General features: G+C 38.6%; 1 protein-coding gene across 4 annotated transcripts; it reads right to left on the minus strand.

The window, feature by feature from the left end:
• Window positions 1-557: 557 nt before the first annotated feature.
• On the minus strand, window positions 558-26087 carry LOC116335580 (lisH domain-containing protein ARMC9). Of its 4 annotated transcripts, XR_004200653.2 has the most exons (27): window positions 25813-26087; window positions 25382-25545; window positions 25060-25185; window positions 24680-24850; window positions 24162-24317; window positions 23954-24046; window positions 22523-22547; window positions 21801-21958; window positions 21385-21483; window positions 20641-20676; window positions 18263-18297; window positions 18050-18161; window positions 17659-17751; window positions 16446-16536; window positions 16095-16218; window positions 15672-15811; window positions 14166-14242; window positions 13580-13654; window positions 12881-12971; window positions 12574-12626; window positions 11700-11798; window positions 10999-11114; window positions 10137-10297; window positions 8189-8294; window positions 4320-4507; window positions 1657-1752; window positions 558-1507 (listed from the first exon to the last, which is right to left on the minus strand). XR_004200653.2 is itself a non-coding variant. In XM_031759314.2 (26 exons), exons 2-26 carry the CDS (start codon window positions 25454-25456, stop codon window positions 1730-1732), a joined length of 2523 nt encoding a protein of 840 aa, XP_031615174.1. In that variant the 5' UTR covers window positions 25457-25545; window positions 25813-26087; the 3' UTR covers window positions 558-1729. The 4 variants fall into 4 exon arrangements, 3 of the variants coding, with proteins under 3 accessions (XP_031615174.1, XP_031615176.1, XP_031615177.1); XM_031759314.2 differs by having other exon boundaries at window positions 558-1752; XM_031759316.2 differs by having other exon boundaries at window positions 558-1752; window positions 4320-4504; window positions 25813-26078.
• Between the last annotated feature and the right edge of the window lie 193 nt (window positions 26088-26280).

Below are 26280 nucleotides of genomic sequence, written 5' to 3' on the forward strand. Positions count from 1 at the left end.
CGGAGGCAGCAATGACACGTTCCCTAGAGGGCAAGGACCCATCCTATTGTACCTTTTTCCCATACTTCTTCCCTGTGCTGTCGTCACAAAAGCGTATGACAACAACAACGCCATCAGTCAATACTTCACTTGAGTACGGGCACGGATACAAGGCTTAAAAATAGGGTTTGGAGAGGACAGCAGCTCAGGAGGCAACAGATCACTGTCTGGCAGGAATGAGTCACAAGAGCTCTTACAGTCACATGTTTGATATAAATGACGGCCAATAACAGCAGCCTGATGGTAAGCAATTCTCCTGTGTGCCTCCACTCAACCCTCAACCAGTCATGGTAGATCTCTGGAGGTTTCTTCCTGTTAAAAGGGTTTTTTTTCTTCCCACTGTCACCAAGTGCTTGCTCATAGGGGGTCTGTCTCATTGTTGGGGTTTCTCTCTATTACTGTAGTGTCTTTACACATAAAGCACCATGAGGTGACTGCTGCTGTGTGTTGATGCTGTTTAAATAATCTGAATTTAAAGTCTAAGTGAGAAAAACATGGCAAGTAAACGAAGCACTGTAGTCATTTTGCAAACTGCTGACTCATCACACATTTATTTAAAACTGCTTGAAAGAATATTATCAATGAAAATGCACTGCAACAGAAATGTCTCACTATAAATACAAATAACCACAGGCAAACAGTGCAAATAGACAAGCAACTCAAGCTGAATTTAAGACATTAACACAAATTCAAGTTGTTTTTTTCCCCGTCAGTTATAGTATACATGCTACTCGTGTGTTAAAAGTAAAAAGTTCTGGATATCATTTAAAAACATGCACAGTCATACCAGGACTCGTCTTTCTTGTAAAATCTTTTGCAGCATCTGTGAAATAGGAGCCGCCACAAAGAGCTATGCATTTGTGGTAATGTTTTACATTTGAAACACAGCTTGTATAATAATTTATTCATGTGGACAGACATCTTCCACCATAGTTAAAAATCAATACAGTACATTGTGAAATTCACAACGATTATTGATTTACAAAGTCGAGATGAGAACTTTCAGTACCTCTTTGCAATGGCGTTTAAGAGATAAAAATGTCTCTGCTGTATTTTTAAGCTCCCATCCTCCTCCCTCTCGCAACCCTGGCTGTGTTCGATCTGAAAACTTGAGCTCATGTCCGAAATGATGACAATTTATCTGCAAAAAGCTGCACCTCGGGGAATCTTCTGATCCCCGCTGAAGTAACGAACATGACAAGTAAGCAAGTAGGGTTGAGTGAGAGCAAGAGAGACAAGCGTTATCATATTCTGCCCCAACTCAGAGCGACACTAGACTTCGGAGTTAAAACACCTGAATCTTGTTACAAATAAATTCTGCTGTGGTCGGAGGGTGTCGCGCACATTTTGTATCACCTTGAGGAAAAACTGCAGAAACTCAGGGCCAACAGAGACTGTCAGGTGCGCAGAGTTGCATGACTGTGGGTTGTGTTTATTGTCCAACATCATATCAGGTTACAGAAGTAGTCTGCGCTGAAGCCGAAGGGAGAAAAGAGAGAAAAAAGAGAAAAAAAAAAAACTAAATGCAGAACCACAATCCTACACATTGTTCCACCCAGTCCAGCTCCTCCTCTTGCCACTAAGCCTCGACCATCTCTGTTTGACCCTGATCGTAACCTGGTTGGATGATGTTACAGGAAGCCCGATGCTCCTGGGAAGATAGTGCTACCTCGTGGTGACAGCTCCCTCCTCACCTCCTCTTTGATTGCCTGCCTGAAGACAGAGGGAGAGGGGAAGGAAGAAAGGTTGATAGCGTGATGAAGGGGGGTAAGAGGGAGAGAAAGCAGAGGACAATCAGACTTTCATCAATAATTCATTCATCAATAAAATGAGAACAAAATTAAGCCGCTTTGTCATCAATGTATACAAAACGTAGTTGTTAAGCTTCTGTCACTGTGTAAGAAATAGCATATCTAAATAAAAGATTTAATCCAGACCTATTTAAAAAATAAAAAGGACAGTGCTTCTTCTTCAGCTTCTCTCGTTCTCAATCGGCTAGGCCATTTTCCAAACACGTAACCGAGGTTATCATGGTTAACTAAAAACAAACACTTTATTTGAGAAAACACTGTAGTTAACTAAAATAAAAGGGAAACAGTGGAAGTTTTAGTTGTTAGTTTATTATCATTTTGTTACAACTTGCCTGATGAGGCTTTGATTGACGCATTTACTGAGACTCCAAGACTGTGAGTCAGCTGCTTTCAAAAAGTTCAAGGTTTTTATTGTATTACCTACTCTGATTGCGCTTAAATATTTCCTCTGACACCTGCCCGTCATACAACAGTAATTAACAAGACTAAAACCAATAAAAACTGAACTGAAATGGGCAAAACTGCTCTGGAAACCAACTGAAACTAAAGTGGGTGGCCCGTTAAGCCACACATCTTTTCTTTACCCAAGGGAGCCTTTCTCTCAGTCACAGCAGATATGTATGCTAGAAAAAACAAAACAAACAAAGCCATCAGCCTGAGGGGAATCTTGCTCAAATGTGTGGTTGTTATTACACAGGTCGCTGAACCACCCCCCCGACAATAGCTTGAAACATGCCAAAAAGCTTACTATACAATACAGGTTATTTTATATAGCATGTCTGTTTGCTTATTGCCCTTCAAGATGAGATGTGATTAAGTGACAAACATCTGATATTCACCAGACCTCAGAAGTACAACACACTCACAGAAGGATGTGGTGGCTTTGAGTAGCTAATAGGTGCCATTACAAACTTTGTGGTAAGGGCGCCCACCGTAAGAGCCGGAGGTAATCGCTTATGAAATGCAATTAGGATGCATGAGAGCATTGAGAGATGTTATCAGCCAACTAAGAGCACCAGATCATCTCTGTGTTGACTCCAGTTCTGTGTGTAAGACATGAAGTTGACAGCAAATAAAAATGGACCCAATATCAGGCCTGACAGTGCAGTACCTCCAATAAAAGCTAACTCAATTTGCTTTTCCCAATTTTCATTTTCCCAATAACTGCTTGCTGTGTTTTTTGTTTATAGCCACTGTTATGTTCTGCATGATAAGCCAACTTATGATTCGGACTACTTTGTGTCGCCGGCCATAACAGGCAAAACATTAACGCAGATTTATAAGGAAAGCCTTAAAAACAGGGGGATATTTTATTATATAAAGACTTCCGGTAGAGACTGGTAAGAAATGAGAGAGTGGCAGGTGAAATTCCTTAGTGGAACTGAAGCATAAGTTGCTGGAAACCATTGCAACATTTTTCCAGATAATTTCCTTTAACCACTGTGTTGCTGTTGTTTTGTTAACTAAGTACAGTGTGAAAAACTGGATTTTCAGGCCTGGGAAAACCCACACACTCAGAGGATTCCTGACATGGTTGTGCTGATATGTGAAATGTAAAACTGATGTTACACAGAGATTTGGTGACTGTGTGGCAGAGTTTTAATCAAGCAGCAAATATTTCACAATGCTCTACATGTTTGGTTGTGTAGGGTCATTGCGAATAACGCTACAACTCCATGACAGTCACCGGTTTATGGTTTCATCATTTATATAAGATACACCTTTTTTTTCTTTTGCTATGGTTACCAATTTAATTGCCAGACATACGTGTTAATATCAGTACTGTTTTCCATCATAAACTGAAAATGCATGCTTGGAAATGGAGACTCAAATAAGTAGTGTTGTGCTGATATACTGGTCGATACCAGCCATCTGCCAGTATACTGGTATCGATATTTATAACAGCCAATAAGTAAACATTTTAATAATAAAGAGAAGATGGGAACCTTCAACCATGCTATAAGTATTGGTTATTTGTTTCAGAGTGCACTCTGATACTTTGCTGTTGGCAGGGTTAGGCCTGCAGATCGGCTAACAAAAATTGGCTGATCTGCACGGTCGGACAGAGCGTAACCGACTAATCCATGACTTACTGTGACAATAAACAAGATTTCTTTTTGTTAGCTTATCTAACAAGGGTTGATAAATAAGTACAGATAACAAATGTTAGGGAAATCTCTTTATGGCATTTGCCAAACTGTGTGTGTTTAAAAGAAAAGAAAAAAAATCTCGCCTGATATATTAGCTTTTTTAATCGCCACATATCTGTATCGGTTTTAAAAATGCAATATACCATTGCTTAATTCATCTGGTAAAAGTGCATCTACAGCAACTCTTGTCTGAGAGTCAGTGAACATTCAAATCAATGCTGGCCACCATCTAGAGAGGTTGGCAGAGTAGATGAAGTAACCAGATGGGGCCAAAATCTGCCAGACTGGTGTTGATTTCCCGCTCTTAGCATACGCTTACTTCCATTCCCGCCTCCTCCTGTGGAGCTGGCAGAGCCAGGCTGGCTGCTCTGCTGCGGCTCAGACTGTGAGAACTGAGGAGCCAGGGCCAGGCCTCTACCCCGGTGAGCACTGTTCTGGTTGGCTGCTGTGTCAGGTGTACGGGAAATCTTGGGCTTACTTGGAATTGCAGGGATATAATCATTTCTGCTGACAGGGACAAAAACAGAGAAAAAAAATTATCTGTTTTTTGGTAAAATAAAAAAAAAAGAAAGAAAGAAAAGAACATTAACAACAATCTGCCAGTTAAATGAATCACTATAAATACCATGATAATAATCAAAGAAGGACAAAACAGAAAAAACCCCTCAAATTGGTAGGATGGGAATATTTAACAGTTAAGTTGATCTACAAGACTGTGCAAAAGTCTTGCAATCCCTCTCATTTCTGTATATTTTGCAAGGAAAATGGGAGATAGGCACAGCAATAAAGTGAAACATGGAAACATACATGGAATAAACAATATATAAGGCAAAAAACTAAGTTAGTTGATATGATCAGCTTTATTGTTAAATGGACTGATTCTTATATAGCGCTTTTCTATAATCCCGGAATACTCAAATACTCAAGAATGTTTATTGACAGCCATTGTTCCACTGAGACCATTTCCAGTTAGCGTTATGTGAACACTAAAGGATCAACTGAAAGGCCGGATGTTTCTCTCAGGTGCTCTGTCAAGTCTTTCCTGGATTTTTCTTCTTAAGGACATGACATACAGATACTGTTCACCTACTGCACATGTTTTTCTTAGGCCTTCCACTGCACAGCATGTCAAGATATGCCAAGTTTTCAGCTAACAGCTCTTTGGAAATCACTGTACTAGGACAAAAATACTATTTAAAGAATTAGAAATTAGAAAATCATCCATCATCTTCTTCCGTTTATGTGCTAATACAATCTAAAATTGATTCTTTGTTAACACTGTCTTATGTGTTGACACAGATTTAGTTCATCCCTTGAGTCAACTCTCCTTTTTAATGCTTCAACAATACTGATACCAGTGTAAACAGGCTTTTTGAGACACAACAGAAACTACCCTTTGTTACTCTAATTCTTTTTCTTAGCTACACATCGTTTGGTTGGAAAGCTCTAGAGAAAAGCTACTACAGTTATGAACAGATCAAATTTCACAGAGTTTTTTACAGACAAAAATAAATCATGATGTTCTTATGCATAAGATCAACCCTTGCCCTTGATGTTTATCATTATGTGAGTTCAGAGTCTCCACTTCTCTTGACAGCATAAATGACTTTTGTACTGATTATTATTAGCAGGGTTTAGTGTTTGGCCACACCCACCTCATCATTTAAAGAGTATATCTCCAACTTTGAGTTTTTCTCTGTCATACTTTGAATATTACAGCAGGGCACGACTTCTGACTGGACATGCATCAGTAAATCCCCCATTAGTGTTAGCTTTCCTGTTTTGCCTTTCTCTAAAGCCTAAACACACGTAGGGTCATTGTGGTTTCCATAAAAACAAGAAAAGAGGAAAAATTATTCATTTTTACTTCTATATGGGTAACAGACAAGACAATCATTTAGTCATTTTTAGACAATCAGTGTTAAACACACTAATATAACATTAGAACGTATTTACAATTCCTTCCTTCCATTCAAATTAGACATTTTCTTTTTTTTGCACCTAATTTGGTTTGTGCACCTTCTTTATGGTGTAATAGAAACCAAGAAAAGATGCGCGGTGTTTGAGAAACAGGGTCACAAGTGAATAAATGTCTTCAGCATCCAGTCACAACCTCTTCTAATGTTCTTATCAGGAAAGAGCTAAGCGACCTACATCCTGTTGAGCAAGCTCACACTTATCAAATGGATGGATTTCATTCTGGTTTATGTTCAGGGTAGTGACATTGGATCCAATATCTCTGATAAAATCTGGTATAACTAAGCATTACAGTGTATTGTATTTCTGTAAAAATGGGTGGAGGTGCTATCCTTGCATGCTGAGCCCAAAATGAAATGGGTACACATTTTGCAAAACTTCCATCAGTCCCTAAAATTCTTTTTAAAAAGTCTCGAGTCTGAGTCCCGATTTCTGAAAAAGTGTGAATCGAAGACAGCCTGAATCTCCAGCAGGTGTTACTCTGTATTAGGGAATCAGTGAATAAGCCTAAAAACTATTGCAAACACACACATCTGCTCTTTTGGCATTTGCCAAACTGCAGTGTTGCTAAGATTCTCTTCAGCTCAATATGAATGCCCATTTCATCTCGCTATAAAAGTCTTGCTTTCCAAACTGGGGTGAAACGAGGCTACCGAAGTCAGACTCAGCCAGGCTGTATTGTAGAGGTGTTTTACGTTCCTGGGGGGTGAGGTGTGGGTGATGCGAGGGACTACTGAAGCAGTTTCCTGGGACTCATTATTGTGGGTGGGTTTCAGGAGTCAAGTTCCTCTGGGATTTAAAGGAGAGGAGAAGCAGGGGAGGTTTGATTGAATGGGACTCTTTGTGGGCACTGCTCGTTTAAACGCATGTCACAGTCTCACAGACCAGCTTGGCAGTGCTGAGTCATCGGTGTTCAGCAACATTCTTGCCAAATCTTTCCACAGACACACACACACACACACACACACACACGCACACACACTCTTACAGGAATCTCTGCAGTTATGTAGCGGTTGTTTTTTGTGTTCATTCCTTAAAAGCATCAGATCAGGTCTGTTTCTAGTTCTCAGGAAAAATTAAGCCAAGAATATGTTTAGCATGTTATTGTTGGCTCAATAACTTATTTTTTTAAATGTAAATTTAGATTTAGTTCGTTTATATTAAACTATTAAATTAAATACAGAGCGTGCGAATTGGCCAAATGTTTGCTTTTTGAGTGATTTTTCTTTTTTTTGTTATGTTGAAACTGCAAAAATGTTTTTGGTTTTTTAAAATCATCTTGTTATCCGTTATTTTCCTGGCTGCTCTTTCAGTCATTTTCAATCGATCAATCAAAGAGAAAAAAATAGTAAAATATTAAAAATAGTATTTTAGCAGCACCAAGGTCGTCTACAGAGAGCTAACAGCTCTTTGGGAAAAATCCCTGTAAACAAATCTGATAGAGTAAAAAATCCAAAGTGAAACTGTTCATATTTCCATCAATATGTGCAGAGGAGGTCAGAAGAAGGGAACAACAGTGAGCATCTTCTGCTTGGCTGCACCACGGTCTGGGGCTCGATTTCATCCCGTGGTGTCAGGGGATCTTGTTAAAACAGATGGAATTATGAACTCAGAAAAGCACTGTCAGATTTTGATCACCATGCATTGCCATCTGGAAAGCATCCAATTAGCAACAGCTTCATTTTTTAGCATGACAATAATAATAAAAACACTGCCAAGGCGTTAAAAGCACGTCTGGATAGAAAAAACACAAAATATAAATGAATATTAAGTCATGGATTGGCTTCTTCAGAGATCGAAACTCAACATTAATGAAGCAGTCTGGGATTATCCAGAGAAGAGCTTTGAAATGTCCTTTAGGATGCCTGGACAACTATTCCTGAAGACTGCTTAGAGCAATTACAAAAAGGAGAGTTCAGTCTCAGTTGAAGGATAAAGACGGTCTGTTTTTGCCTTTCATACTCTATTTCCCTGTATGCTTTCACTAGGAAAGGATAAAAAAATGAGGGGTCTAAACAGTTTTAACAGTCTCTCTGTGACTGTGTGACAGTTCAAACTCTGATTTAAAAACAACAACCCAATTAACTTTGACTGTCATTAAACTGTTGCAGTTTTATTCAAAGAACTGGAGTAAAATTCAACACAAACAACCATGTTATACATAAAGTATGAACGTGAGCGCGCTAAGTTAACATTTGTGTGTCAGTATACCTGGCAGAGTGTCCGTTGTGGTCCTCCTGGGAACATCCTTTTCTGGCTCTACCTTCATACTGCCTGTCCAATTCTGACTCCTGGGACAACCGCCCACACTCTGAGTCTAAGTGGGAATAAACAAGAGTGTCAAAAGACTAATTTTAGAATCATACCAAAATATCAGACCTTCAAATGGAAACAAAAGTCATAACTTTAAAAAACTAAAACAAAGTAGATGGACAGCTGAACACGATCAAACACAGAAGCACACATGATACCATCAAAATAAGGTCATTAGCCATTTGGTGCTCATTTGGTGCCCACCCACCGATCTGAGCCATGGTGTGAGTAACTCATCACTCAGACCACACACACACATCCTTGGAGTCCTTTGCAACCTGTCCTCTAATGTGTGCCTCCCTCCTGTTTTGCATATACTCCTCTTGTCTACTATTCACTCCTGCTGTCCTACTATTTATATTTGTATTTCAAGCACCCACAATTTCACTGTACATGTACAGTGACAATAAAAGGCTATTCTATTCTATTTTGCTGAGTCTTTATCCCTTATGGTTTGTGAGGAAGTTGCAGGAACTTCCTTCTCTGGAACTACCTTTTGTTGCTTGTGGACACTGGGCACCACGTCAAATACACACAACCAAATAAAAAGCAGCAAGTGGAAGGGAAATTAAAGATTTTTCCACAAAAATGCGCAGAGCTTCTATTAAGTGTTAGTAATCTGAGCGCAAACAGCTGATTTACAGCCACGGCTGTTAGACACGTTCAAAGAGTTATTATTTTACTCTTTTGAAATTCTAGTAAGTAAGTAAGTAAAATTTATTTATATAGCACTTTTTAAGACAAAAAGCTGTTACAAAGTGCTTCACATGGGAATGAAGGCATGTCAAACAAACAATATAGCAGTATAGAAGCATATCAAACAAAGCAATAGTACAGTATAAATATAGAATAAAACAACATATTACACACTAACATTACCCAAATGCCTGTCTAAACAGATGTGTTTTAAGCTGTTTTTTAAAAGAAGCCACAGTGTTGATGGTGCGTAGCGGGGGGGGGGGGTAAACAGTTCCACAGTATTGGAGCCAGGGTTTAAAAAGCGAGATTCCCCTTCATTTTCAAACGGGTCCGTGGAATAGATAGAAGACCACTATCAGTGGATCTAAGAGTCCGCTTTGGAGAGTAGGGTTGGAGAACCTCATTGATATAGGTGGGGGCCTCACCTTGTAGAGACATAAACATAAAGGTGAGGATTTTAAACTTATATCTATACCCAACCGGAAGCCAGTGCAAGGATTTTAGTATAGGAGTGATATGGGAGAATTTTTTACCATGGGTTAACAGCCTTGCTGCGGCATTTTGAACCGCTTGGAGCCGATTTAGTGACGCCTTAGATACACAGGAGAAGAGTGCATTACAATAGTCTAGACGGGAGGAAATGAAAGTGTGGACAAGCATCTCCAGTTCAGTTTTGGAGACAATAGTCCTGAGTTTGGCAATATTTCTTAGGTGAAAAAAGCAGGAGCGGGTCACAGATTTAATATGAGCGTCAAAAGACAGAGATTGATCGAAAATTATCCCAAGATTCCGAGCAGTAGCTTTTATTGAGGATGAAAAGGCACCCAGATGTTGACTAATTTGGGGCTTGATATTCTCTGGAGCAAGGATTAAGCACTCGGTCTTGTCTGCGTTCAGCTGCAAAAAATTGTTTGTCATCCAAACATTAATTTCCTTAAGACAGTCCATAAGAGTGGATAGCTTGTCTAATTCCCAAGGTTTAAAGGAGATGTATAATTGGATATCGTCTGCATGCAGATGGTAGGAAATATTTTTGAAGCCGCTAATGATCCGGCCTACAGGAAGAATATATAGTGAAAATAACGTAAAATAAATTCTACTGGTACTCCTAAGATACATCTGAAACTCTGAAAGTTGAGTCACCCACCGATGCTTTGGCGTAGGGAGTCTACGGTGCTGGGCCGACTGCCAGAGCGTGTAGGAGGTCGCGAGTTGTATCGAGAGTGTGGCAGGCTTCCTTCCCCGCTCTTCTGTCTGTATTCTGTGTCTCTGCTGGTCTCGCCTCCCCGACTGGCGGGTCGATAATCCCTACACATGACACAAACACAATCTCACATTAAGAACTTCTATGAGGATGTTTGTGTAAGTAAGATAGCTTTTAACTTAAAAACAATTTATCTTGATGATTTCACTGACTTTCATCAGTGCTAGTTCTCCACATTTGTACAGCTCTCTCACAGTTAATATTTAAACTGTATAAATAAATACAGGGTTAGGCCTTTTTCTCTAGGTCGGTGCTCAGAGCAAGGAAATGACCTTGTCAAGACCAAGCAAGATGCTTTGTAGCAATGGTATGCACTCATTCAAGTTCTAGTCTACCACGGCTGACTCATCTCGTCAAAGTTTACGCTTTGCAAAGAAAAACATCAAAATACATTTGAAACATTTTTTGCATTTGCAGAGTTTTAGCTAGAGAAACGTCGTAATCTATGTATCATAAAGAAATGGTGGCACAATTATCTACACAAGCTACAGATTAGTCAGCTCATAAGGTCTATGGACTACTGTGAAGTGATCAGCCTTTAAAGAAATGAGGCCTGAAGACCAGTATCTTAGATCTAAAGATCAATGTTTATGGTGGTTTGTAAATCACTTAAATAGAGGCTGCCGCTGCACAGTTTCTCATGACTTACACATTTTATGGTCCCACAGACACCACAAAGAAGTGTTTTAGCTTAAGAGTGAACTTCAGTCTGGATTTCATGACATAGTTTGGTAATTTAACTTACCCCACGCCGATATTCCGATGAGAACTAGGGGTGACTGGTCGCTGTAGCGGCTCATCGGCAGCTGGCTGTGGTAGAGGGGTTGGCTTCCTTTTCACTTTTGTCATGTTGGTCAAGATCTACACAGCCGCACACACAATGAAACAGTAACATACCAAACACATTTCCATTATGGAAAAAAGTGTCAATTGGGAAAAGAGAGATTAATGTGATGGAGTGCTGTAACTGTCCAACACATAACTTTTTCTCACTGTAAAACTGACTGTGTTCTGTATTGGCCGGTCATGAACTCATAACCACATAAAACAGATCCATAAAAAAATTAACAGGCCAGCACCTGAGCTGTCAAGAGCCATCAGCACAAAGAGGCAGCGATGTGTGTGATACCTTATCTAATCATAAGGTAAAATATATTCCACGCTAGCATTTAGGAACCAAGTAGCAAAAATGATTACAATTCTGTAAATGCACAGACCGTGTGTCTAAAGTTCAGTGCATACTGCAATAATGTAATATCCTGTTATTGGTGCAATAAATAAAGTTTACAAGCTACTCTGCAACTTGCCCGTACACATTTATATATATGTACACTAGCACCCCTACTGTTAGTAATTCGTATTCTTGATTAGTGTCAAAATTTGAACTCTGTATCTTCCTAGCTACAAACAATCTGTTTATGGTGAAAATGTGTGTTTTGCTCTTACTCCCAGGTACTCAGTGGTGAGGAGGCTTTCCCCAGACAGTTCCCTGTGCTGTGGCTGGAGAACTTCCTCTTTATCAATGTCGATCTCCATTAAATCTTCCTGTCACAATGTAAAGACAATAAATCACTTCAGAAAGAATTTGTGTGCAGTGTCAAAATTGCATATTGTCCACACATGCACTGAATGGATGTTTAAGCATTAAGCAGCATTATAAAAAAACACCCACAGGGTTGCTGCCGGTTGATTTCCACTGGGTTACTTTGGCAAACTTCCTCAGACGGACTAAAAATTAACTCTCTCCCATTAAGTTTATATTTAAAAATTAATACACTGCTTGGCACCATTCCACAAGGCTCTGACAAGGGACCAGTGTATTCTGTAGCTTTGAGACTCCCACTCAGAAACAGGTATCGTACAGTACGTGTCAGTTCACCATTGTGGGCAGGGAAACGGATAGCAGCTATAAAAAACACAAAAACAAAAAAAACACCTAACTCGAGATTACAGCCCAGAACAAGGGCACTCACACTCAAGGAACTCTTATGAGAACAGGAAGAGAATGGAATATACACAGACTGCACTTATACACCCATCCACACACACACACACACACACACACACACACACACACACACACACACACACACACACACACACACACACACACACACACACACACACACACACCAGGAAACTGCTGTCATTCATTCGCATTTGAACTTTTTAACTCCCTCATACTTTGTTTTCTTTTTTTAGTTCTTTTGATATGTGCCAGTTAATATAGTTCAGTGGTTTAGTTGAATTAATTTTTAAACGGGCATTTAATATGATAATGGAAAACACCAGCACACTGATGTTTATCAGGCGGCCTTACGTCATTGTCATCCTCTTCCTCCTCATCGTCAGACTCTAGTCCTTCCTCTTCAGCTGGGTGGAAAATAATCACAAGGATTAAAAAGCTGGCAGATTTTTCCAAAATTATACTTCATAAAAAAGTGCCACATATTCTTGAAGTATAGATTCAAATGATAACTTATGTTATGAAAACTGGGGATCTGAAACAGGAAATGTAAGATATCAAGTTTCATATTTACATATTTTGTTTTTCCTGCTTAGCGTGAGGCGCTTATTTTTGGACTACCAGTTTATCATCTACATTTTTAACAGTAAATTTCACTAACCTGAGTTTAGCTGTTTAATGATGAATTCAATCTGTCTGTTAAGATTTGGGTTCTCCTCTCTGATGTAGCAGCGTAGAATCTCTTCAACGCTCTTCACACATAAGGGAAAGATACACAAAACATTCATGTCACTTATGAATTCTGATGAAAAAATGGCTTACTAATTAGCTAAAATTTGTTAGTCAATACACTGGATAATCCTCCTTTTTGAAATGATAAAACGATCAAAACAGATTTAATTTGTTAATCAATAAAACCCGAAACAGGTGACTGAGCCAAGAAACTCATCCGGAAAGACGTTATAGTTGTAAAGACAAGATCAACTATAAAATCTTCTTTTTTTTTAAAGCTTTTATAGGACCAAATCTCCTTTTACAACCACAATTATGTCCTGCAGGTTTTAGATGTGTTCCTGACCCACACAGCTGATTTAGGTGTGCTGACCCAGGGTTCCCCAACCCTCATTTAAAAGAAAGCATGTTTTAAAGGACTCACTGATCGCATTGACTTCAGTTTGCAGACCTGGAAGCTGCGTCCATCTTTTATACTTTTTGTGATTGCAACTCCACATTTTATGGCATACGGGAAAACTGCACTTCCATTTACAACTTTCTCTGCCTATTAAATGAACACCTGTTGTTTAGCGAGGAAAGCGAAGAGGAAGAGAAATGCGGAGCAAAATGCAAACTGCTATCTCACCATCTCTCTGGCTTCCTGTCGCACAGAGGGAATGCACAGGATGCTGTATAGAGCTCCATTCACATATGGCCAAATCTGAAAGTGACACAGACACAGACAACCCCTATCTTTATGGTCTCAGCCAAAGTGGTAACAACTTGTATGGAAATACAGCAATTAGAGATGTGTGCCCACAAAGAGGAAATAATGTTCGTGCTGTGGATAAGCATTTTTTTTTTGCAACCTCACCGCTAACATAAGTAAAATGAATGAACTCTGTGCTTTCTATGTTTTACTGACGTTCCTGTAGTCATGGCTCACTTATGCCAAGACTGCAAGACATTTCGAGGGACATAATTACACAGTTTAACACAACAGTAGAGAGAGCTTTTGTAGAGCAGTTTTAGTTTATGATATGCTAGCAGCTCGTGTCATTTTCTATCCTCTAATAGCATTAATTCTGCACTTTCCACCTATTGCATGCAGTACACACTGTTGTGTTGTGTAACCTGTATCCGTTTCAACCACGAGAAATCTGCTCTGCTTGCACATTACAACCACTGTGCACACAACATCTGTGCTGTGTGTTGGCAGATGTGTATATCACCTCGTGGTTCTCATGTCCAAGGAGGTCAGTCAAAACTTTTAGCACATGCTTGGCGTTTTCTGCACACTTCCTTTTTCCTGTAAAAAGACAACCATCCAACACACAAATTTAGCAACACTTTTTCTGTGTGCATGATGATGGGACTCTTGTTTGATTTAATACAAAAAACCTCAGGTTAATGACTTCACAGTACTTATCCGTGTAAGACAATACAATTACTGATAAATCAAATGTGAAACAGTATTTCATTGTGGCATTCTACATTGAGCAGAACTACAGGAAATAATAAAAAAGAAAAGAGGGATCTGAAAGCGATACATCCCAGATATGATGTAAATGGAAGACAAATAAATGTAAAAACGATAGTTCAGTGATAACCATGCGTTCAGAAGGACCGAAAAGCTAAACGTTTGCTTTCAACGCAAACTTAGACAATAATTAACCTTAGTGTACCAGCAAAAAAAAAAGAAAGAAAGAAAGAACAGGAACAAACCTAGACCTTGACTCGTTGTGGCGTGAAACAAGATCATTCTGATTTTCATGATAGCATGGACTATTAATAAGCTCCATGAATGAACGTTAAAGTATAACCCATGATATGTTTGAGAAGACTTATTTGACTATTCACGGACAGTGAAAAGAAACAAAGACACAAACAAAAACACAGAAAATCAACACCAGTCTTAAAGTAAATATAGCATAGTAGCATAGCACAGTAAATATAATAAAGCCAATAATTGTTTAACATGGATTAAAGACAATAAGGAAATTGTAAGCCTGGGTCAAAAGTCAGCTGATCAGAAAAATGTTACCTACAGTATGGCTTAAAAAGAAATCAGTTTACTCTTTAATGCCATGTAAAAGCCTTGAGCCAGCTCTCCCTCTCACCTTCCTATATTTGTTTATCACATTTTGCTTCCACGAAGTGAGACTTTTTTGTCATTTTATTTACTTTATAGTAAGGTTTAAAGTCCAGCCTTTATACCTTGCGATTTTCAGAGGAACGATTTTTTGATTTGTTGATGAAGCCACTTAAACACTGACCTATAAAGACAACTTGGCAACTTTAAATTCTACTTTGAGGGATTTAGTTATTAGCATAATTTGTTCCTATTTCTTCAGTTCAGTCTTTAGTTGGTTGCTGATGTGATTCACAAAGAGTACCCATTTCCCATTTTCCTGGCAAAATAAAAATGTATTTGGCAACGGCCAGAGCTGCCTCTCAGCCTCCTAGCATACACACCTATCAATATCAAAATCCTACGTCCTCTTGTTCTCAAGTTATTGCATTCACAAGATTTTTACAGGACATGATGCGGTCACTGAAATTGGAACTCGTCGATACATCGGATTTTTAGTAGGTACATCTGTGGTATCAGTTTGAAGCTCCTACATCACCTCATTCTGTTATTGCATTCACGTTATCGCATTCACAAACTTAGGCGTCCATGCCGCCCGTCTGGTGTTCGCATTATTTAGTTACATTTGCGATGTTTTTATGCTTACCTTTTGTTCGCAAACACAGGTTCATAAGCAGAGCTGCAGAATACTCCAGGTTGTAGTCACTGAGGCAGTCTGAGTCCTGGAGCTCATCCACTAGCCAGCCAATCAGATCATCTGCGATCATGGCTGTCTGCTGACTCCTCCTAACAGGCGAGACATGATGTAAGGTCAGATATTCATGCTTGTCAAAGGACAAAAATTGTGACTGATAGTCATTTAAGAAACACACATTAATCGAGGATTTTAAGAAACCCACATTTCATTCATGTCAACTTCCCATTTGTGGACAGAAAAAGATGATAACTAGATGTTAATTATACAAACTTCTATGTAATCTACTTATTAATTCTGCTATTTAGGCTACACTATCATTAAAAAGACCAGATAAGGAAGGATTTAGAAAACCCTAGTAATTTTAAAAACTACCTGAGGCTGAGTTTCTGCAGGGCCACAAGGACATTTTCCCGAGTAAGAGATTCTTTTTCTTCCTTCCTGAGCGTTTCTGTCAGATGTTTCAGAAGAATGGGGATTTGGGAGAGGTAAACACGACCTGTAATAAATATCAAAGGAACATCTTGAAAGCATTGACAGCCATTCTAAAGTCTCCTAGTCTTCGTCTTTTTACAAAATGCTGTCTACAGTTTCTGTTTAGCTTTTGTGGAGCATCATTAATAGTTTTTCTTCGAAACGGAAAGCCAGTGAGGTCAAGCCATCAGGAATCAGCTTACAAAGTAAATGATGATGCTTAATGAGCTCTAATGGCAGTTTCAAACTTACCCTCTGCAAGGGAAGCAAATGCATTGATGAGACGGGCCATGTATTGACGGACAATCTCATTTGGTGATCTCATTAAATGAAGCACAGTTTTCTAAGGAAACAAACAAATGTAGGGCAAGTCACTTAGATATACCTAGAAAACCTTGAAACGTACACAGGATTACAAAGATTGAAAGCATTCATGAAAGGGTTATTCATTCTAAAGAGGTTGTATTCAGTGTATCACCTGAAGCTAAAGGCTAGGTGAAAAGAAAATGACGAGAGAGAAGAAAAAAAAGAATAGAGCGTGTCAAAAGTCTTTCATGAGGGTAAAGTTTGGGACACAATCTGAGCTCCTCAGAGGAAACTGCTTATTCCATTTCTAAATGACTCAGCATTGGGTTCAAATATTTCTTAATATAAAGTAATCACTAAACATTTGATAATGTTAAGATCATAAAAAATGAACTTCTTCCTCTAAATTTAAATATATGACTTAGAGAGCTAAACAAACTGACAGATTTGACCGCCTGCCATAAATAAACAATAAGACTATAATATTTTAGAAATCTGTCAAAAAATTTGTTTAAAGTTTGATCGTGATTTTCCCCATAAATAAACTGAATTTACATTTTTAAACCCAAATTTGAGTCGGCATTGAGCTGCAACATTTAACCACTAGAACACATTTTTCCTCTTCAGGAACATCAGTGAGTTAATTTAATTTGAAATGTTAATGAATAGCGTGCTTCATTGTTGTTCCTGCTTTTTTGCTGAACAGTAAATTTAAAAATTCGTGGATAGCAACAATAATTATATTTTAATATTAAAAATATAACTCGTATAACTTTGTGTGCTCCAAATACAGCTTGCACACACTGGTGCATTAACCATTACAGAAAGACAGACAATTATTTGGCTATTACTCATGTTGTTATTCACGGCAGCTGTGCTATAAACCTTACATTAGTTGTTGCTAATATAGCTACCTTTTCCATAAGCTCCAGCTTCGTCATGAAAGTCACCTTGGTAACTTGTGATGAATACATAACCTTTTTGGGAGCGAGTTATGCTCTGAGTGTCAGTTTAAAATTGTCCTGAAGCGCCACGTTTCTATGATTCTTTTATTTACGGCGTGTTTTAAATTTGAACGTTCACAAGTTAATTAACAGCCCCTCTGAATGAACTTTGTAGTGTTAACAATGACATGCATATAATGAAGCTATAGCCCCACCTCTTTAGTACTGTACCGCTCCAGTAGATCATTGCTGATGTAAGCCTGAAGCACAGTGTCTCTCTGTTCACCAGGGAGTGAGCGGGTGAGTCTCTAAAAAGACATTAGAAACAGATCCAACAATCAGCACTCAAAAGTCTAACCCAAGTAAATATAAGTGTCACTCTTCGTCCGGGTTCACAAACTAAACCAAGTTTTTGGACGCCCCAAATTAAAACTGTACTTAACGCATTCTACTCTCTGAGGATGAAGACAGACAAATACACTGATTGTTAGGTTATAAGCGAGCGTAAGAGCCAAACAAAGTCACAAGGAAGGCTGATGAACAGATAAATACGAGACATCTTATCACTAAGGAGAATGCGGGAGATAATAAACAGAATACTCTCACCCAGCGCAGTGCTTGAAGTAGCAGAGACTGAAGTCTCTCTGAGCCTTCGATGAGGTCTTTCTTAAGCTTCTCATAGTCTAACGAGGGCAACATTGGCACATCCTTTGTTCTCCTGGTGATTTAAAAAGAAAGGAAATAGCAGCCTTGTTTTATCGTGGTTTAATCAAACTGTATGATTGGTACAAAAATGATTTCTTCCAAACAAAGACTTACTGTGGTGCAATGGATGCTCGTAGCATAGAGGAAGCCTACAACAGAAACCAGAGGGAGAAAAACAGAAATAATGAGAAGAAAAAAAGGAGGATCTTTAATGCATGGTATTTTTTACAATCTGGCTATATTTACCACTTTAAAGTGTGCAAAACATAGCACATGCAACATTAACCATATGTTACTCTTACCATCTGGTCCATCCAATCTAAGATAATCCAGTTAGCTAATGTGTAAATATGTCATTAGTAGTTTTTAAGACATGCATAGATCATGCGTGTGGTACATGCTGAGTACTGGGACATACAGTATTACACTGTTTGGCAATATTATCTATGCAGTAAGAGGCCAAGAAACAGTACCAGAAAGGGTAGGTTAATACATCTGGATTTGTCACACATTAGTCCATCTGTGGGGTTTTTTAGGTGGCTCCAGAGTGTAGCAGCTGACAAAGTCATCTAACAAGTGAAAGATCCCCACTTTGACTCCAGGAGAAGAAACAAAAACTTGATCACCGAGGAGGTGTTGTGTGTAAGTAAGGTGAAACTGACTATTACAGTTTTTCCTCTGAGGGTATTTTGAAAACCCCTGAAATATAATATAAAGAGCAGGAGGAGGAGGCTGGACCTATGTTGGGAGAACCATAAGGTCAGAACATTGATCCGTGTAAACGGAGTTATCGCTTTGTCTGGCACACTAAAACAAAGAAAGAACAGAACAGTGATACCTGGCTTCTTTCCCAAGTTCCTTTCCCCCTAAACATTCGGTGCCCATGTACGCATCATAATATGTTGTCATGGGACATTTGACACTGGCGCGCCAAGCAACCAGAAGGTCATACTAAAAGCGAAAATCAAATATGCTGTTTAGTAATAAGAGAACCATAAAGCTAAACAAAGGTACTAGTGACAACAGCAGACAGCTGGCAGAACAGAAATCCAAAGGAGGTTTCTGCGAAGGCAAAGATGGAGATTTTCAGTCAATGCCACCAAAGAGCCAATTATATGTTGAACCTGAAATCTAGTGTTTGCGCTGTAGCGTGTAGAAGCTACATTTTAAAACGACTAATTTCGACCGTGCGGTGGCAGGAAAGTCAACTATATTTAAACTACCAATGTAAGCAGGTGTATTTACTGACTTTCTTGAATTACTGCGACCCTAAACTGAATTAGCACAGTTTTTAGATGCTCTTTTTAATCCTTCAAAATTAAAATAACTGTCTCCCCCTTTATTTAGACAAGACGTTCAACCTGCCCAAATAAGTGGCTGGAGTCTTTACCAAGACAGCTGCAGAATAGGGAGACTTAGTTGCAGCAGGAGTTTAATGTCAAAGTTTTATCTAAATTTTGAGTCCTGATTTGCTCTTAAATTCTTTGAATAAATGAGAAATGCTTTTTTTGTTTTTTTTACCTTTTCAGTGTGTCATCTGGATATTTAGATCTGTTTTTACACTGTGATTACAACCAAAACCATGGATTGTTGATGCTATTGTCTAACTACAAGACTTTACGCCTTGGTCCCAACAGCAATAAAAAAAAGATTGATAATGTTCAAAGACAAAGACTGTGATAATTAGGATAAATTATGGCCTTGCACATACATACATACACATACATTAAACTAGCAAGCCTAAACGAGAAAAAAAATACTATCCTCAAAAATACTTTATGAAGCTAAGCAGGTATGTTGACATGCTTAAACCACTACATAACACTGGTTTAAAGCCTGCTCATTTTTTAATGTTTAACTATACCTAAAAACAACAAATATGATATGTTGACCCTGAGTGCCTGTTTTTAAGGTTGTTAAGAATCCTACATGAAGTGTTCTTGTTGTTTCCTTTCAAACAGCTGTAATATAACCTGTCCTATTTGAGAACCTGAGCGTGCGAGTAATACTTTTAAATCAAAGCACCCTGTGATGGCCATTCTTGTTCTGTCATTTTATATGGCTATAATCTAAAAAACAAACAAAACAAAAATAACAATAAGCATAAGAGAAGAAAAATGAACCTGAGAGATAAGTTGAGAGCTAAAAGCTCTAAGGAGAGTTGAGAGGAGGAACAATAACTGTCATCTTTTGGGAGCGAGTGAATGTCATGATTACGTATGCCCTGAGAGGCGTTTGTGTTTGCCATAACAAGCGGTCTGACAAAAAGTGTCATCCTTACTGCTAATAAAGCCAAACATACTTTTAAACTGGGACAATCTAGTGGGAGTGCACATGTAGTCAGGAGGGTGAGATGAAGAAATATGTTAGGAGGTCATGAAGGACATACAGACAATAACAGGAGGAAAAGGGAGACACCAAGGCAGAAGCTAGATGAGAACTGGGGACCTGAGCAATAAGAAAATGTAAAGATGAAAATATATGAAACTTACATAGCCATCATCATAGGGACTCATAGAGTAATATCCCTTTGGGGACAAAAGCATCACACAAGCAAAAAAAAACAAACAAAAAACAACAACACACACAAAACACAGAAAAAATGTTGTTCAGTTCAAATAGAAAGAAACAAGATTTCACAAGCCAGAGGTCAACACCACAATGAAGGCCGCTGACAGCAAGCATGATTGTCAAGCTGTGGACAGTTTCTTAGGTCAGTTGGGAGCTTTTCTACAACGTTTTGATTATCGGTGGCACAAAAGAGGCAGAAAAAGAGGCTGAATAACAGTTTTAATGTAACAGTTAAGTTTTAATGTAACTCTGACTCATCTGGACACCTTTAACTGTCGTCTTTATGGGAGAAACATAGTTACATTTCCAAGGCAGATGATTACGTAAATGTCTGTGACTGGTTATTAGAAATTTGCGTCGTGTACATTTGACTTTACAACAGTGAGTGTATTTATTCAACTCCAGGATCCAGGAACCACTCACTCTAGGATGCATACAACAGAATGACTACACAGCTTACACAAAAAGAACAAAGATGTCTTTTTGTACATAATGCAAACACTCCTTAAGTGCACTTTTCCCTGATTGTGGCTCTTATCTCTTCACCGTCTGCTATGCATATTCTATGCTTTATTGAAATCACATTAAGTTGGGGCCAGGTGTTGCTGTTACTATTCTGAGCATGAAGAAGAGGGAAGGAGTGAAGACTGCGTGCTGCGACTCACAGTGCCTGGCCTGGTGAAGTCCGTGCTCTGCACCACACTCTGTCTCATCTGGCTGCTGAACAGGCGAACACACATACTCTGCAGGTACTCGGGGGAGATCTGAAAAAACAAGGCACGCTCCCCTGAGCTTTAAAATACTGTTCGTGTGAGAAGAGCAGGGTACTAATAGTGTATTCCTGTTTTCCAAATATTAAAATCTTTTCACATATATTTTTCATCCATTTTGTGCATCAAAAGATTTTCTTGTTGGCGCTCGCATGAACACCGCTGGACTTTGCATACGCAAAATTTGTGGGTTTTTTCTGTGCGCACGCATTCTTTTCTAACATTCTTTTCGTGCCACACTTATGTACTCCGTACTTGTTGCACGTCTGACAGAATGTGTGCTTGTTTGTCCCACAGTTAGCCTGCCTTACCATCTTTCCGCTGGCGGTGGCCTCCAATGAGTCGACCAACTCAGCAGTGATTCCAATCAGGTTGTGGTAGTCAGCTTGCATCTTGTTGAACTTCCGTACGTAGCTGTTGATGCGGCGATCCGATTCAGCCAGCTGGAGCTGTAACTGCTGTGTGGCCTCTGTGCATTCACCAAACAAACAAACAGAAAAAGACGGAGACTGCTGAAACCAACACTGGCTTACAACCATTAGGTGAAAATGCCTGTTATCCTTTGAGATCTCAAGAGCCTCATTTAAAAATTAAACAATATTCTGAAATGCAATTTTTAATCAACCTCTCCAACACCAATCTCAGCATTGACTTTTCTACTAACATTTATCAATACTTAACATAATGTCTTTTGTCCATTAGTGAGAGCACTGTGAGTGTTATTACGTAAATAATACTTTCCACGTTAGACAAATGAATCAAACCAAAACCTAGGCAAACAGATGTATAATCGGTGACGCTGATATGACTTCTTTATCTGTAGTATTACTGTAGTTACTTCTGATTAATGAGCAGGTGTGGCCTTGAGCCTTTGTTCCATTTGAGATTATGAAAAGTTGAAAGAAAGCCAAAAACTATATCACATATTCGGGGAAAAAATGAATATCTGGCACTAAGAAACAGCTGTTGGGGTAGGGGTGAAGAACTGCAAATTGAATGCACAAAAAGGTAGACTCTGTGATGGGGTAATTACCTTTAGTACTCCTTCCACTCTCCTTCTGCATGAAGCTGGTTAAAGATCACATACTTAGAGACAAATCAAACATTTCTCCTGTATTTATTCCCTTGTTAATTGTTTTATCCAGAATTACACACAAATGGAATAATTAGTAACAGGACTGCAGATGGAACTAGTAAATATCTGAAGCCTCAATTATGCTTTCTGTGTCCGCTTGAGTCCAAGTGACGCAAATTTCATCATGAGATGCTGAGCGTGGTCCATGCGGACATCTGTTTTCCTGAAAGCAGCACAGACTTTACATTACAATGTACCAGATGTGCATGCACCCCAGGCGGCGGACGACAAACAAGGACAACTGGTTGTGTTCCTGTTTTCACTTAAGTACCCTATAAATGTCATGTAAGCACATGTAAATGTTGTTAATTGGCTGAGCCAAAAAACGCTGATGCTCAAGTGTTCCCACTTTTGGTAACCTTGTTAATTTTGTATACACTAGAAACATTTTTTTCAGCCCTTAGCATTTCATTTTACAAAGCTCTGAAAGTTGGCCAGTTTAGTTTCACAAACATGTACTGAGCAAAGTCCATGTGGTGGGTTTCCAGTATCCCAATAATTCCATTACCTTTGCCTGCCCTTCTACTCTGAGGAGGTTAGGATAACTTTGTTTCTTTCGGTGCATTAGCTGACTTGACAAAATCTAAAACCCCAGTTGGGGTTGTCACAACGATTGTTATCAACTTTCTCTTTTAGGCCAGGCTTTGTGTTTCAGATTGTGTGTGCGTTCTCCAAAAAAGTGCACAGTTTGAATTACTGTAACTTTACAGTAAGTAGTAAGTAAGTAAAAATGTGACAGTTCCAGATTATTTTAAATCAAAACTGACTTTTAGTTCAACATAACTCACTAACCAGTCAATCTCTCTTCGTGGTCCACCTCTCAGGTTGTCACATGATCAAACATGTTACAAGAGACTGGTTGTTAAAGAATTCCTTATTCACCTACAGAACATATTTTTACTCTACATTTAAATGTGCAGTCCAGCTAAAGAAGGCAAGTTTTTTGCTCCTCGTGGGTTTATGTTCTACACATCATATATTCCCTCAATGAAATTGCTAGATTTTTACTATTTGCTAAGTTTTATAACCTTCATTGAAGGCTGTAAAAACTACCTAACCTAATAATCTGTTTATGTAAAAAGCTGGAATTGAGAATTTAATTGACAAAAGTTACATTTTACTTGACAACCGTTTACCTGTCACGTGGGTTTGTGCAATGAATGAAAATAATAATTTTGTGACTATTAGTTTGAGATGCCGTCCTGTTAGATATATCGCTAATGCCATCTCACTGAAATCAAAACAAGACAGACACAAATCCATTTGTACATCTGTACTCTGATGGTTTTCCCAGCAATGGCTCATTAGTGAGGCACAGTAGAAGGATACATATAAAGTCATCAGCCTTGGGCTGTTAGATGGCTTAAGTATCACTGACAGGAACTGCTCCAGCTTATCTCTCAATTTTGGCATCCAGGAATCCTAAAACCATAAAACACAAGCTAAATATGAAATATGATGATGTTCATTCTCACAGTGTGACTTAGTAACTGTACTAGATGGTAAAAAGCTAAGTAATATTCTATAAGTGTAATACCTGGAACAGTTCTTTGAAAGAAGGGTGGACAGTTGGGTTGGGAACAAAAGGCAAAGCATAGTAAGGCAGAAACTCTGTGGTCTGGCTCAGAGCTTCTCCTCGAGTTTCCAGGTACTGCTTGAAGAAGGAAACCCTCTCTTCAAACTCAGCGCGGTCCTTGAGGTAGATTTGAAATTTCCATCAAAAACAATTCATGAACAAAGTTTTTTAAAAATAAATAACTAAATCAGGTAAGCTTAAGGGGTCACTTAAGAAGACACAATACATCTTCAATTATGATTGCATGTTTTGCTAAAAGAAGCATAAGGTTTTTTAAAAAAAAAATCTGTATAAATAAATGAACTCAAAATCCAATTGACTTCACGATGAAAGGTATTTCACACTGTAAGAGATCCACAAAACTGTTGCCGCAGAGGTGGGAAAATAAGACTCTGGCGCAGCTTAGTGGACATATGAAAAACAGCACATAATGACATAAGTATTAACATACACATATAAATACACATGTAAATACATACATGTCCTACAGGGTGCCTCCTCAGTGGGTAGATTGTAAAGTGGATGTAAAGGTAGAACTCCAGTCCCTGGGCCTCAGCATCAGTGTCTTTAACTCTGGGGGGAATATTCTCTGTCCACAGTTCAAAGAACACCCTGTGGTCTCCATCATCAAATGAGCTTAGAAGGTCTTTCTACAAAAGTCACATTTTTTGTGGTTTATCGCACAGTAATAACTGAGTCATGATATGTACATGACTATTACAGACCGTTACAATTAATACAGATACATCAATTTGAAACTTGCTTTGAGGTTGCAATATTTACATGTTAATTACATTTTGTAGTCAAATAGTCTTTTCCACATTTTCCCATCACACCTCCACAAAAAATCAAAGTGTACCTGAATGACACGTGTCTTTGAGTCATTGAGAGTATTCCCTCGAGGCTTTGAGGCGAGTTTGCCTTTCCTTTTGCACTCCTTCTCAAAACTGTGAAGAGTCTCTTCAAATTCTTCAAATTTAAGGTACTACAAACAAAAGAAAAGAATACAAATAAACACACGTGACATACCACCTCAATCAGAGCAGAATGTAACTATGCTTTCAGTCATCTATGCATAGTTGTAGAAACGCTATATATAAAAGTTGTACATTTCGATTACTTCACTTCTATTAATGCTCACTGCGATTTGCATATGGCAATTTACAGAAAAAACGTCCTACCTCCTTAATCATCCCAAGAAGATCGGCTTCATTTGCCAAGATGTCCCCCATCTTGGCTGCCTCCCTGGAACTCATGTGAGTACCGAAAAGCTTCAAAATATCCGGCAGCAAAGAGTCCAACTTTCATTCAATAACGTTTTCGCCCCGAGTTAGCATTTTGCGGTCTGTTTAAATTGGACAGCACAATCGTTTAAGCAACACACACACTCACACACACACTCACACACACACACAGAAAAAACATCTACAGAGATACAACTGATTGGCAGTTTTACTTTAGAATCTAAAATTCAAGCACATTTGCATTAAAAGTGAATTATTTTCAGCACAGTAAGACATCAGACACAGCGTCAAGATGTCACAAGCTAGCTAATAAGCTAGCTCATCAATTAACGTTATGTGACATAAAGAGAGCACATTAACATCATTACCTCGTTCGCATATCAGGTACTTGATGAATACATTTCATTGACCCTTCCGAGGCGCTCACGCGTAGAACCGTCCATTTTTGTGAGGATTTGTGGTCTTGAGTTAAAACTTAAGTTAGTTAGATAGCCATTCGCTAGCAACAGTACACAGACAGGACGCTAAAAAACACCTAGCAACCGAATAGACTGGAAAGTAGAGGAAAATGTCGTAAACAATGACGAAAGGATGCTATTTGGTTCTTAGGTATTCTTTGCAGATTATTGTTATTTTCTTTTCCTCTTTTTAACCTTATAACAATAATAAGGTATCTCATGAAAACCTTTACTTTTTAAACTAGCTGGAAAACCTATATGTTTTTCTAATATTAACGTAGAGAAAGAGGAGATAGGCAGGTATTTTTTTAATTATGCGTTTTATTTTTTGTCTGTGGTTGAAAAAAATCGTCTATCTGTCTTTATCTAATTTTGTTA

This window comes from Oreochromis aureus, linkage group 15 (assembly GCF_013358895.1).
Source record: "Oreochromis aureus strain Israel breed Guangdong linkage group 15, ZZ_aureus, whole genome shotgun sequence".
Classification (NCBI taxonomy): domain Eukaryota; kingdom Metazoa; phylum Chordata; class Actinopteri; order Cichliformes; family Cichlidae; genus Oreochromis; species Oreochromis aureus.

What these genes read in the sequence shown, in the direction of transcription:
- LOC116335580 (XM_031759314.2), bottom strand. Translation starts at nt 25,456, where the DNA reads ATGAGTTCCAGGGAGGCAGCCAAGATGGGGGACATCTTGGCAAATGAA. An exon ending in ATTTGCTTCCCTTGCAGAGG is followed by an intron (nt 16,219 to 16,445) that starts GTAAGTTTGAAA and finishes TATTTATTACAG; the next exon opens with GTCGTGTTTACCTCTCCCAA. An exon ending in CATCGGAATATCGGCGTGGG is followed by an intron (nt 10,298 to 10,998) that starts GTAAGTTAAATT and finishes TGTCATGTGTAG; the next exon opens with GGATTATCGACCCGCCAGTC.